The 12675-nt window shown below is 42.7% G+C and overlaps 1 protein-coding gene across 1 annotated transcript in view; it reads right to left on the reverse strand.

Annotated features, from left to right (window-relative positions):
• Positions 1-12675, reverse strand: part of LOC311140713 (receptor-type tyrosine-protein phosphatase U) — a gene marked incomplete at its 3' end in the record, with an annotated part of 426520 nt that overhangs the window by 75344 nt on the left and 338501 nt on the right. Inside the window, exons 19-20 of the mRNA XM_084175898.1 lie at positions 2638-2714; positions 1134-1151 (exon numbers count right to left, since the gene is read on the reverse strand). Coding sequence (XP_084032024.1) covers positions 1134-1151; positions 2638-2714 — 95 coding nt within the window. The remainder of the gene's footprint in view (positions 1-1133; positions 1152-2637; positions 2715-12675) is intronic.

Below are 12675 nucleotides of genomic sequence, written 5' to 3' on the forward strand. Positions count from 1 at the left end.
TAATATTATTCGTATCTCAGAGCCATTTACATTGCTCGTTATAGCCTAATGTTAGCTAGCTAACATTGAACCTGGTTGGTTAGCTACCTGCAGATTCATGCAGGGTAGTAACATTATGAGTTGGGATTATGGTTCATTGTTTAACTAGCTAGCTACATGTCTAAACAAAAGACTCCACTATGCAAGTAACCATTTAAATAGAATGTTCATGATGTCACTGCAACAACTGTTGGTAGACGTAGCTGGTAAATTCGCTCTGGCTATCTACTCCGATTTCAGAGCACTGTTACTTCCCCATAGAAAGACAACTGGCATCTGTTCTGTGTCACACTCAAAAGAAGTGTGAAAATTCAGGTATACCCAGTGAGACACAAAAGGGACAAGTGTGTAAGGGAGATGAATGACTATCACAGTGAAGGGGTGCAGTGAGACCCACTACCCACGATTCGCTGAGGCCCTGGGCAGCACATTCAGCATGTCCACGGCATCCACGCACCTCCACCTCAACCGGTCATCGTGGCAACATTAACCTCCTGAGTTCTGACCTTTTGCAAGTACAAGTAATATAACAGCACAGGCACACTTGTCCCATGCTGGAGATGACAGGGCATGCCAGTGGGTATGGTGACGATGACAATGACACAGCTCTATATGCTTACAGGTCACACATACAATGGGCCACAAGGCAGTCTCGTCTTCAGCAGATATGTGGTTATCTTTGATTCAGGTATGGTCGAGAAAAGGGTGCCTATTCACATTACCTCTTTCAACGCTTCCAATTTGTTCAATGTGGAACATGTTATTGCCAGAGTGCAATGGTGCTCTGGTTATTCTACTGCATGATGAGCTACTGGCTCGAAGCTTGGCCATGGCTCAGGTGGACATAGAAAGAGACAAACATCTAAGATTCAATGGCAGATAAAAGGAAAAGAGATGGCAACCCCCAGAGTTTCTTCACTCTGCTGAAATCTGAACATTGTGACAGCTTGGAGCAGCTTGCTTTGTGCCAACTCTGAATGCAGGCTCCCAAACACTAGACTGAAGAGTTTGAATTTTGAAAGAGGGATGTACTGCATGGGAAAGAGGGGAAAGAAAGGGATGGCAGACAGAAGAAAGAGCGGTGAAGTACTTACTTCCCTGTTAATCCGAATCTACAGGGTCCAAAGTCGAGTAGGTGGGGAAGGTAGTAGAAAAAGAAGAGAGAAGAGATAGAAGCTAGTTAATGAAAGAAGATTGAGAAATCAAAGGAGTTAAAGGTTGCAGACAGGTGGAGAACCTGTATAGAGAGGTGTGCTTGTTTACATACAGTATGTGTGTGTGAGACTGAGTGTGTGTTTTGTGTGCATGTGTGCATTCGTTCATGCACGCGCTGCCATATGTGTGTATTGCTTTGGACTGTCTCCCTATTTAACAAAGTAGAGGCTGCCATATAGCATTCAGCAGGGTTCACTGTATGTACTACACCACATGACAAACACAGGCAGCTGCCAAGCATGCATATATATACAGCACAATACTGTATACCCACACACCTACACACACACAGCCACACATACAGGCACACAGCCAGGCGATGAGTGACAAAGAGATCAAATCAAATGCTAAAGAGAAAAACAATCTGAGAGTTCGCACTTCTTCAACCTCTACTTTAACAAACAGAACTTTTCCATTTAACCTCTGATGAAATAGTAATGGGCTTTCCACAAGTACTCCTCTGTGGCAACGTATTCGTCATTCAGCGCCAGGACTAGCCTTGTCAGGGGCCAACTTGGCACTACAGCGGGTAGCGCCCAAGCACTAAGTGGCATGTCCCTAATGATGCCTGGCCTCCCTGTGCCCTGACACTCTAATGGGCGCCCTTACAATGGCAGGAGTCAAAATAGGATGGCCCCATTTTAGCACCCTCTCAAGTGCCCTCTCTATGCTAATGAAGTCCCCTAAAAGCATTTCTCCTCCACATGTCCACTCTCTCTCTATCTCCCCCGGCTAAACGATGTAAAAGGAGCGTTGACCTTCCGACGAGGCGTTTTAGACAAGTTTGTCTCTTATGATGGAATAATGTGTATTCATGAGTGTACAGTCCAACAAATTGATGATGCATGTTGCTCTACGGGTAACACATTCTAGTTGATGCAATTGGAAACAAAAAGTAGAGTGAAGTGAAGGTGAGCAGCCAAAGAGATCATGTCTCAGAGCTGCTCCCCATCCATCCAGGAGTTGAACAACATCAACCCAGTCTATTCAATTCAGAGGGATTTGGGGGATTTTACAAAGGGCTTTACTGCCGGGACTTGGTATTATAAAATTAATTTATTGTCTATTAATAGCGTTGGATAAGGGATTGTAGAGATAGTCACCAAACAGACATGGCATCTGGCTGAATGCCAAGAGGAAGGTTTGTGAATGGATAGGGTAAGGGTGGTGGGGAGTGATTGGCGGATGGGGGATGGGGGGTGGAGGCTGGTGTTTCCAGGAACAGGAATAACCTCTCACAGGTAAATCTGGGGCACCGGATTGCGTAGGGCGACACAAAATACTGCGAAATGTATTGTATAAGTAATGACTTGATGTGTTTCCCAGTATAACACTATGATTGGACATGATTCAGAGCAGAAAGGAAGGTGAGGTGAGACTTACGTCTATGTAGTTGGCGTTGATGTAGTCAGAGTTGGAGTCTCCCAGGAGTGGGTGGAGCTTGACTCTGTGGCGGTCGTCTGGAATGGACACAATGGGAGAATCACATCTCAGCCATGTTTCCAATTACATTACAGTACATCCACACCACATACAACTCAATTAAATAACACATCCATACAATCTTTTTTAACATTTTATTTAAAAAAAGTAATAAAATAAAAATAAACGATATATATATAAATATATATATATATATAAACACAACATGCAACAATTTCAAAGACTTTACTGAGTTACAGTTCATATAAGGGAATCAGTAATTGAAATACATTTCATTAGGCCCTACTCTATGGATTTCACATGACTGGGAATACAGATATGCATCTGTTGGTCCGAGATACCTTTAAGAAAATGTAGGTCCGTGGATCAGAAAACCAGTCCGTATCTGGTGTGACCACCATTTGTCTCTTGCAATGCAATACATCTCCTTCGCATAGAGTTGATCAGGCTATTGATTGTGGCCTGTGGAATGTTGTCCCACTCCTCTTCAATGGCTGTGCAAAGTTACTGGTTATTGGCGGGAACTGGAACACGCTGTCGTACATGTCAATCCAGAGCATCCCAAACATGCTTAATGGGTGACATGTCTGGTGAGTATGCAGGCTATGGAAGAACTGGGACATTTTCAGCTTCCAGGAATTGTGTACAGATCCTTGCGACATGGGGCTGTACATTATCATGCTGAAACATGAAGTGATGGGGGTGGATGAATGGCACGACAATGGGCCTCAGGATCTCAACACGGTATCTCTGTGCATTCAAATTGCGATCGATAAAATGCAATTGTGTTTGTTTTCCGTAGTTTATGCATGCCCATACCATAACCCCACCACCACCATGGGGTAAACGCTGTCTGCCATCTTCCCGGTACAGTTGAATCCAGGATTAATCCGTGAAGAGCACACTTCTCCAGCGTGCAAGTGGCCCTCGAAGGTGAGCATTTGCCCACTGAAGTCAGTTACGATGCCGAACTGCAGTCAGGTCAAGACCCTGGTGAGGACGACGAGCACGCAGATGAGCTTCCCTGAGACGGTTTATGACAGTTTCCTCAGCTGTCCGGGTGCCTGGTCTCAGACGATCCCGCAAGTGAAGAAGCCGGATGTGGAGGTCCTGGGCTGGCGTGGTTACACGTGCTCTGCGGTTGTGAGACTGGTTGGACGACACTGCCAAATTCTCTAAAACGACGTTGGAGGCGGCTAATAGTAGAGAAATTAATATTCAATTCTCTGGCAACAGCTCTGTTGGACATTCCTGCAGTCAGCAAAACTTGAGACATCTGTGGCATTGTGTTGTGTGATTTTAGTGGCCTTTTATTGTCCCCAGCACATGGTGCACCTGTGTAATGATCATGCTGTTTAATCAGCTTCTTGATATGCCACAAATGTCAGGTGGATGGATTATCTTGGCAAATGATAAATGCTCACTAATAGTGATCTAAACAAATGCGTGCACAAAATTTGAGAGAAATACACTTTTTGTGTGTATGGAAAATGTTTTGCCATATTTTATTTCAGCTCATTTCAACATGGGACCAACACTAAGGAAATCAGTCAATTGAAATACATTCATTAGGCCCTAATCTATGGATTTTACATGACTGGGAATATAGATATGCATCTCTTGGTCACAGATAGGGCTGTTGTGATGACCTTATTACTGCCACACCAGCAGTCATGAGTCATGACTGCAGTAAAATTCTACCGTGACCGTTGAGTCACGGTAATCTCATTTTATGCACTCTGGATATGCTTTGGTAGTACCCAACTTGCTAACTACCATCAGGTCCTAATGGCCTGGTACTCAGGGCTCAGTTGTCCCTCTAACCACTCTGACATCAATGCAAATGCAATCGAAAATCACATCAAACACATCATCAAAACAGTAGGCCTATAGTACTTTTAAAACTCACCTCACTGTGATGATCAATTTGAAGAAAGAAGTTCTACAGCAGGTTGAAACAGTGTAAAACGTGGTTGTTGTGGATGTTGTTTCAAAGCCTAACACAATTAAATGGACAGCGCTTTCTAGGGTGGTGATTAATTCATAACAGCCATACGCATATTAGAGCTTATGCATGGGCTTATGAGCCCAAGCTGAAAGAAAAACCTGAATTAAAATTATGATTGTCCCATTATACAATACACAGCCTACTGCATATTACGCATGGCTGAAAAACATAAAACAGGCGATGCTGTTGGTTCGTTGATTATGCAGTGCGGTTTACAGTTAGTGAATTTGTATTTGATTTTGAATAGCCTAGTAATAGGGAATTTTTTATATTTTCATAATTCATTGGGTGACACATTACCTTTAGCTATACAGAATATCTCACGTTTCCATAATGTCTTCTCTCTCCTTTATTCCTTTCTCGAGCATGGAGACGGGCTGTCAACTGTTTAGTGAAATATGTTTTGTTGCGAAAACATGTTACTATCGATGTTCCCGAACAAATTTCACTTAGTTTTCCAAATTAAGCACTGGGTAGCTGCAAGAACAAGGTTGGAGAGCCCATGGCATACAGAGTTTGGGCAGAATCACCAGTCGGGCAACTAGAGCAAACAGTGGTTTATGCGTGGAATAAAATAAGTGTTCTTATATTTATTTGTCAAAGCATATGCTCCGCTATAAAACTGAAGTATCCGTTTGGGAAAGCGCGGCCTCCATTCGTTATTCGAGTGCATGCAGATGACATGTATTTTTCCCCTGCCCCTATTCCTGCCCATTTGATAATGGGCCATTCTAAATCGAAATTTCTTTACATATTAGTAAAGACAAGATTAAATTGAGAATATAGTCTGATGGGTGAAAATATGATCAATTGATAAGAGAACAACTGTGCAGCCTGAGGCAAGGAACAGAGAGCAAGCTTTTTTTTGCTACTTTCTCAAATAATTAATAGCCTATAGTCACACCATGCAGCCCATATATGTTAAGACATTCTAAGGTTTGTATCATTCACAACTAAAGTTGCCAAATAACTCTAAATTTAGCATATATGAAATTATCACTTATAGGCGCAACATAGCCACCTCATATGCGCACTCGCTCCGTAATGAGAAAAATATCCTTTCCATTTTGTTCAGCTAAATTCAATTATATTCTTCTTACTATAAAATCATATAAAATAAAATAATACCACGGGACTTATAAGCATATCTTGCCAGCTAAATGAACTAGCCTACAGCATATGGCACGAAGCATAGACAGATAACATAGGCATACAGTAGGCCAACTCATATTCTGTTCTTCTGAAATATATTTTCTTCATATCATGTTTCTTTAGACCTGACTAAAATAAATAATGGAGGTATTGTGATGGTGTATATTAAATTGATGTATTATACTTTTAAGCTTTTTGTGCGTATGGAACATTTCTGGGATCTTTTATTTCAGCTCATGAAACATGGGACCAACACTTTACATGTTGCATTTATATTTTTGTTCAGTATATATACAGTACCAGTCAAAAGTTTGGACACCTACGCATTCAAGGGTTTTTCTTTATTTTTACAATTTTCTACATTGTAGAATAATAGTGAAGACATCTAAACTATGAAATAACACATATGGAATCATGTAGTATCCAGTGGCGGCTCCTGAAAAAATTCTCAGGGGGGGGCAATTTTTCTGATGATTTAGGTGACCTACACACATTTTAAAAAAGATATGTCCAGCAACAACATGAAGACAGGGGCAGCATATAAGTCAATACTGATATACACATTACTTGCTTCAAAAAGGCCTCATGGTTGAATTGGAAATATGTGCACCTGAGCATAATTCACAACAAGCAAGCAGGAGCTTTTGATAGAGGCTACTGAAAACATTGATGCAAGTTATTGGTAATAAGAAATTTTTATAGACTTCCATATTCTGCCCTCTTGTATAGATTTGTGAAAATGAACAGTGATAGACATTTTGCCTGAAAACAGAATTTGAAAATAATTTCTAGAAAAGGTAAACACAGCTATCTGTATGGCTTTGTAAAAATAAACAACCATATTCTGGCCAATTGTATAGATTTGTAAATATGAACAACCATATTCTGGCCAATTGTATAGATTTGTAAAAATGAACATGAACAGATTTTTTTTTTTTTTTACTTTAAAAAAAATGAAAAATAACTATTTTAAACAACATCAACTGTGAACTGATTTGGGCGTGTGTGTGTTAAAGAGACAGACAGGGAGGGACAAAGAGAGAGAGAGGCTACATTACTTGTACTGAAACTGTTCTAGCTTGCTGCATGATCAAATTCAGCTGATGCGCATAGCAATGCACGTAATGGGCATTCTTGAAATGCTTACGCACCTTTTGCTGCACACCAGCCTTCTCTCCCCTCACACTGGCTCCATCGTAAGCTTGCGCAATGAGTTTGACTTTCTCGTCGTCGGCAAAAAGACCGTTCAGTCTCTCCAAAAGCACACTGGCGATTGAGACTGAGGTTGATTCCGAGATGGGAAGGAACTCAAAAAAGCGCTCCTGCACTTTGTGGTTGCTATCTATGTACCTCAGCACAAGCACCAGCTGTGTCTGTGTAGAAACGTCCATGGTCTCGTCAGCTTGGATAGCTACGAAGTTCGCCGACTTCACCTCCTCCACAATATGTTCCCTCATGACCGCTAGCATACACTCCAGTAGCTCGTTTTGAATGGTCTTTGATGTGCCCTTGAAAACTTTAGCATTTTTAAGATGGTCATCAAACACCTCATCTAATTGTGCCACAAAGTTGACAAGTCCAAGAAAAATACCAGGGTTGGTGGAGCCCTCAGTTTCATCTTTGCCTCGCAAAGCTAGCCATCTTGACAGTTGTACGTGAATTGATTGACGCTGCTACCCGCTCTTTTCTTAGTTATGTTCATGGTTACTTATGTTACGTATGACGAAAGCGCGTAAGTGCAAGCCCTCCCGGAACCCATAGAGATTGTATTGAAAGCTCTGATATTTGAAAAAAAAATTATTTTACATGATAGTCTATGAGAGACTCCTGGGCGATTTTCAACCTGACTGAAATCGCCCCAAAAGGGGCGGGGCCATTTGAAGCACGACTTTAGCCTGATTGGACATTTAGTGGCAGATCAGACGTCTAGATTAGAACACTGAAAACTACTGTTGCCGTGATATAATTGATTAGAAAAAAAATCCCTTCCTTTTTCCGTTTGGCAGTGCGTCGCCCATATCGCCCTAATGAACACACCGCCCCTGGTAGTATCCAATAAAGTGTTAAACAAATCAAAATATATTTTATATTTGAGATTCTTCAAAGTAGCCACCCATTGACTTGATGACAGCTTTGCACACTCTTGGCATTCTCACAACCAGCTTCATGAGGTAGTCACCTGGAATGCATTTAAATTAAAAGTTAATTTGTGTAATTTCTTTCCCTCTTAATGCGTTTGAGCCAATCAGTTGTGTTGTGACAAGGTAGAGGTGGTATACAGAAGATAGCACTATTTGGTGAAGTCCATATTATGGCAAGAACAGCTCAAATAAGCAAAGAGAAAACACAGTCCATCAATACTTTAAGAGATGAAGGTCAGTCAATCAGGAACATTTCAAGAACTTTTAACGTTTCTTCAAGTGCAGTCACAAAAACCATAAAGCGCTAGGATGAAACTGACTCTCATGAGGACCGCCACAGGAAAGGAAGACCCAGAGTTACCTCTGCTGCAGAGGATAAGTTAATTAGAGTTAACTACACCTCAGATTGCAGCCCAAATAAATGCTTCACAGAGTTCTACAGACACATCTCAACATCAACTGTGTGAATCATGCCTTCATGGTCGAATTGCTGCAAAGAAACCACTACTAAAAGACACCAATAAGAAGAAGAGACTTGCTTGGGCCAAGAAACATGAGCAATAGAGATTAGACCTGTGGAAATCTGTCCTTTGGTCTGATGAGTCCAAATTTGTGAGACACAGAGTAGGTGAACGGATGATCTCCTTATGTGTGGTTCCCACCATGAAGCATGGAGGAGGAGGTGTGATGGTGTGGGGGTGCTTTGCTGGTGACACTGTCAGTGATTTATTTAGAATTCAAGGCACTCTTAACCAGCATGGCTACCACAGCATTCTGCAGCGATAAGCCATCCCATCTGGTTTGTGCTTAGTGGGACTACCATTTGTTTTTCAACAGGACAATGACCCAAAACACATCTCCAGGCTGTGTAAGGGCAATTTGACCAAGGAGAGTGATGGAGTGCTGCATCAGATGACCTGGCCTCCACAATCTCCCAACCTCAAACCAATTGAGATTGTTTGGGATGAGTTGGACCGCAAGAGTGAAGGAAAAGCAAGGCAGCAGCTACTCTTCCTGGGGTCCAAACATATTAAAGCACTTACATTACATATACAGCAAAATATAAAACAGTACACCATATAACATTATTATACCACTACATACAGTATCTACAATACAAAAGGTTTAATACCACCATACAACAATATCACAATGTGTGCGTATGCATGTGTCTGTACCTTTGTGTGTCTCTTCAGTCCCCGTTGTTCCATAAGGTGTATTTTTACCTGTTTTTTCAATATGATTCTACTGCTTGCATCAGTTACCTGAGGTGGAATAGAGTTCCATGTAGTAATGGCTCTATGTAGTACTGTGTGCCTCCCATAGTCTGTTCTGGACTTGGGGACTGTGAAGAGACCTCTGGTGGCATGTCTTGTGGGGTATTTTTATTTTTATTTTTTTTCACCTTTATTTAACCAGATAAGCCAGTTGAGAACAAGTTCTCATTTACAACTGCGACCTGGCCAAGATAAAGCAAAGCAGTGCGATAAAAACAACAACACAGAGTTACATATGAGGTAAAAAAAACATAAAGTAAAAAAAAATACAACAGAAAATATATGTACAGTGTGTGCAAATGTAGCAAGTTATGGAGGTAAGGCAATAAATAGGCTATAGTGCAAAATAATTACAATTATTATTAACACTGGAATGCTAAATGTGCAAGAGATTATGTGCAAATAGAGATACTGGGGTGCAAAAGAGCAAAATAAATAACAATATAGGGATGAGGTAGTTGGGTGGGCTAATTTCAGATGGGCTGTGTACAGGTGCAGTGATCGGTAAAGTGCTCTGACAACTGATGCTTAAAGTTAGTGAGGGAGATAAGAGTCTCCAGCCTCAGAGATTTTTGCAATTCTTTCCAGTCATTGGCAGCAGAGAACTGGAAGGAATGGCGGCCAAAGGAGGTGTTGGCTTTGGGGATGACCAGTGAGATATACCTGCTGGAGCGCAGACTACGGGTGGGTGCTGCTATGGTGACCAATGAGCTAAGATAAGGCAGGGATTTGCCTAGCAGTGATTTATAGATGGCCTGGAGCCAGTGGGTTTGATGACGAACATGTCGTGAGGACCAGCCAACAAGAGCGTACAGGTCACAGTGGTGGGTAGTGTATGGGGCTTTGGAGACAAAACGGATGGCACTGTGATAGACTACATCCAATTTGCTGAGTAGAGTGTTGGAGGCTATTTTGTAAATGACATCGCCGAAGTCAAGGATCGGTAGGATAGTCAGTTTTACGAGGGCATGTTTGGCAGCATGAGTGAAGGAGGCTTTGTTGCGAAATAGGAAGCCGATTCTAGATTTAACTTTGGATTGGAGATTCTTAATGTGAGTCTGGAAGGAGAGTTTACTGTCTAACCAGACACCTAGGTATTTGTAGTTGTCCACATACTCTAGGTCAGACCCGTCGAGAGTAGTGATTCTAGTCGGGTGGGCGGGTGCCAGCAGCATTCGATTGAAGAGCATGCATTTAGTTTTACTAGTGTTTAAGTGCAGTTGGAGGCTACTGAAGGAGTTTTGTATGGCATTGAAGCTCATTTGGAGGTTTGTTAACACAGTGTCCAATGAAGGGCCAGCTGTATACAAAATGGTGTCGTCTGCATAGAGGTGGATCTGAAAGTCACCAGCAGCAAGAGCGACATCATTGATATACACGGAGAAAAGAGTCGGCCCAAGAATTGAACCCTGTGGCAACCCCATAGAGACTGCCATAGGTCCAGACAACAGGCCCTCCGATTTGACACATTGAACTCTATCTGAGAAGTAGTTGGTGAACCAGGCGAGGCAGTCATTTGAGAAACCAAGGCTATTTAGTCTGCCAATAAGAATGCGGTGGTTGACAGAGTCGAAAGCCTTGGCCAGGTCGATGAAGACTGCTGCACAGTATTGTCTATTATCGATCGCGGTTATAATATCGTTTAGGACCTTGAGCGTGGCTGAAGTGCACCCATGACCAGCTCGGAAACCGGATTGCATAGCGGAGAAGGTACGGTGGGATTCGAAATGGTTGGTGATCTGTTTGTTAACTTGGCTTTCAAATACTTTCGAAAGGCAGGGCAGGATGGATATAGGTCTGTAACAGTTTGGATCTAGAGTGTCACCCCCTTTGAAGAGGGGGATGACCGCGGCAGCTTTCCAATCTCTGGGGATCTCAGACGTTACGAAAGAGAGGTTGAACAGGCTAGTAATAGGGGTTGCGACAATTTCGGCGGCTAGTTTTAGAAAGAAAGGGTACATATTGTCTAGCCCAGCTGATTTGTAGGGGTCCAGATTTTGCAGCTCTTTCAGAACATCAACTGTCTGAATTTGTGGGAAGGAGAAGCGGGGGGGGGGGGGCATGGGCAAGTTGCAGCGGAGGGTGCAGAGTTGGTGGCCGGAGTAGTGGTGGCCAGGTGGAAAGCATGGCCAGCCGTAGCAAAATGCTTGTTGAAATGTTCGATTATTGTAGATTTATCAGTGGTGATAGTGTTTCCTAGCCTCAGTGCAGTGGGCAGCGGGGAGGAAGTGCTCTTATTCTCCATGGACTTTACAGTGTCCCAAAACTTTTTGGAGTTAGTGCTACAGGATGCAAATTTCTGTTTGAAAAAGTTAGCCTTTGCTTTCCTGACTGCTTGTGTATATTGGTTCCTAACTTCCCTGAAAAGTTGCATATCGCGGGGGCTATTTGATACTAATGCAGTACGCCACAGGATGTTTTTGTGCTGGTCAAGGGCAGTCAAGTCTGAGGAGAACCAGGAGCTATATCTGTTCTTAGTTCTGTATTTTTTGAATGGGGCATGTTTATTTAAGATTGAGAGGAATTACTTTTAAAGAACAACCAGGCATCCTCTACTGACGGAATGAGATCTATATCCAGCCAGGATACCTGGGCCAGGTCAATTAGGAAGGCCTGCTCGCTAAAGTGTTTTAGGGAGCGTTTGACAGTGATGAGGGGTGGTCGTTCGACCGCGGACCCTTTACGGACGCAGGCAATAAGGCAGTGATCGCTGAGATCCTGGTTGAAGACAGCGAAGGTGTATTTAGAGGGTAGGTTAGTCAGGATGATATCTTTGAGGGTACCCATGTTTACGGATTTAGGGTTGTACCTGGTAGGTTCGTTGATAATTTGTGTGAGATTGAGGGCATCTAGTTTGGATTGTAGGATGGCCGGGGTGTTAAGCATCTCCCAATTTAGGTCACCAAGCAGTACGAACTCTGAGGATAAATGGGGGGCAATCAATTCGCATATGGTGTCCAGGGCACAGCTGGGGGCTGAGGGGGGTCTGTAGCAAGCGGCAACAGTGAGAGACTTATTTCTGGAAAGGTGGATTTTTAGAAGTAGAAGCTCAAACTGTTTGGGCACAGACCTGGATAGTATGATAGAGCTCTGCAGGCTCTCTCTACAGTAGATTGCAACTCCACCCCCTTTTGCAGTTCTATCTAGACGGAAAATGTTATAGTTGGGGATGGAAATTTCAGCATTTTTGGTGGCCTTCCTAAGCCAGGATTCAGACACTGCTAGAACATCAGGGTTGGCGGAGTGTGCTAACGCAGTGAATAACTCAAACTTAGGAAGTAGACTTCTGATATTAACATGCAAGAAACAAAGGCTTTTGCGATTACAGAAGTCAACAAATGATAGCGCCTGGGGAGTAGGAGTGATACTGAGGGCTGCAGGGCCTGGGTTAGCCTCTACA

This window comes from Coregonus lavaretus (assembly GCF_964263955.1).
Source record: "Coregonus lavaretus genome assembly, chromosome: 13".
NCBI lineage: Eukaryota > Metazoa > Chordata > Actinopteri > Salmoniformes > Salmonidae > Coregonus > Coregonus lavaretus.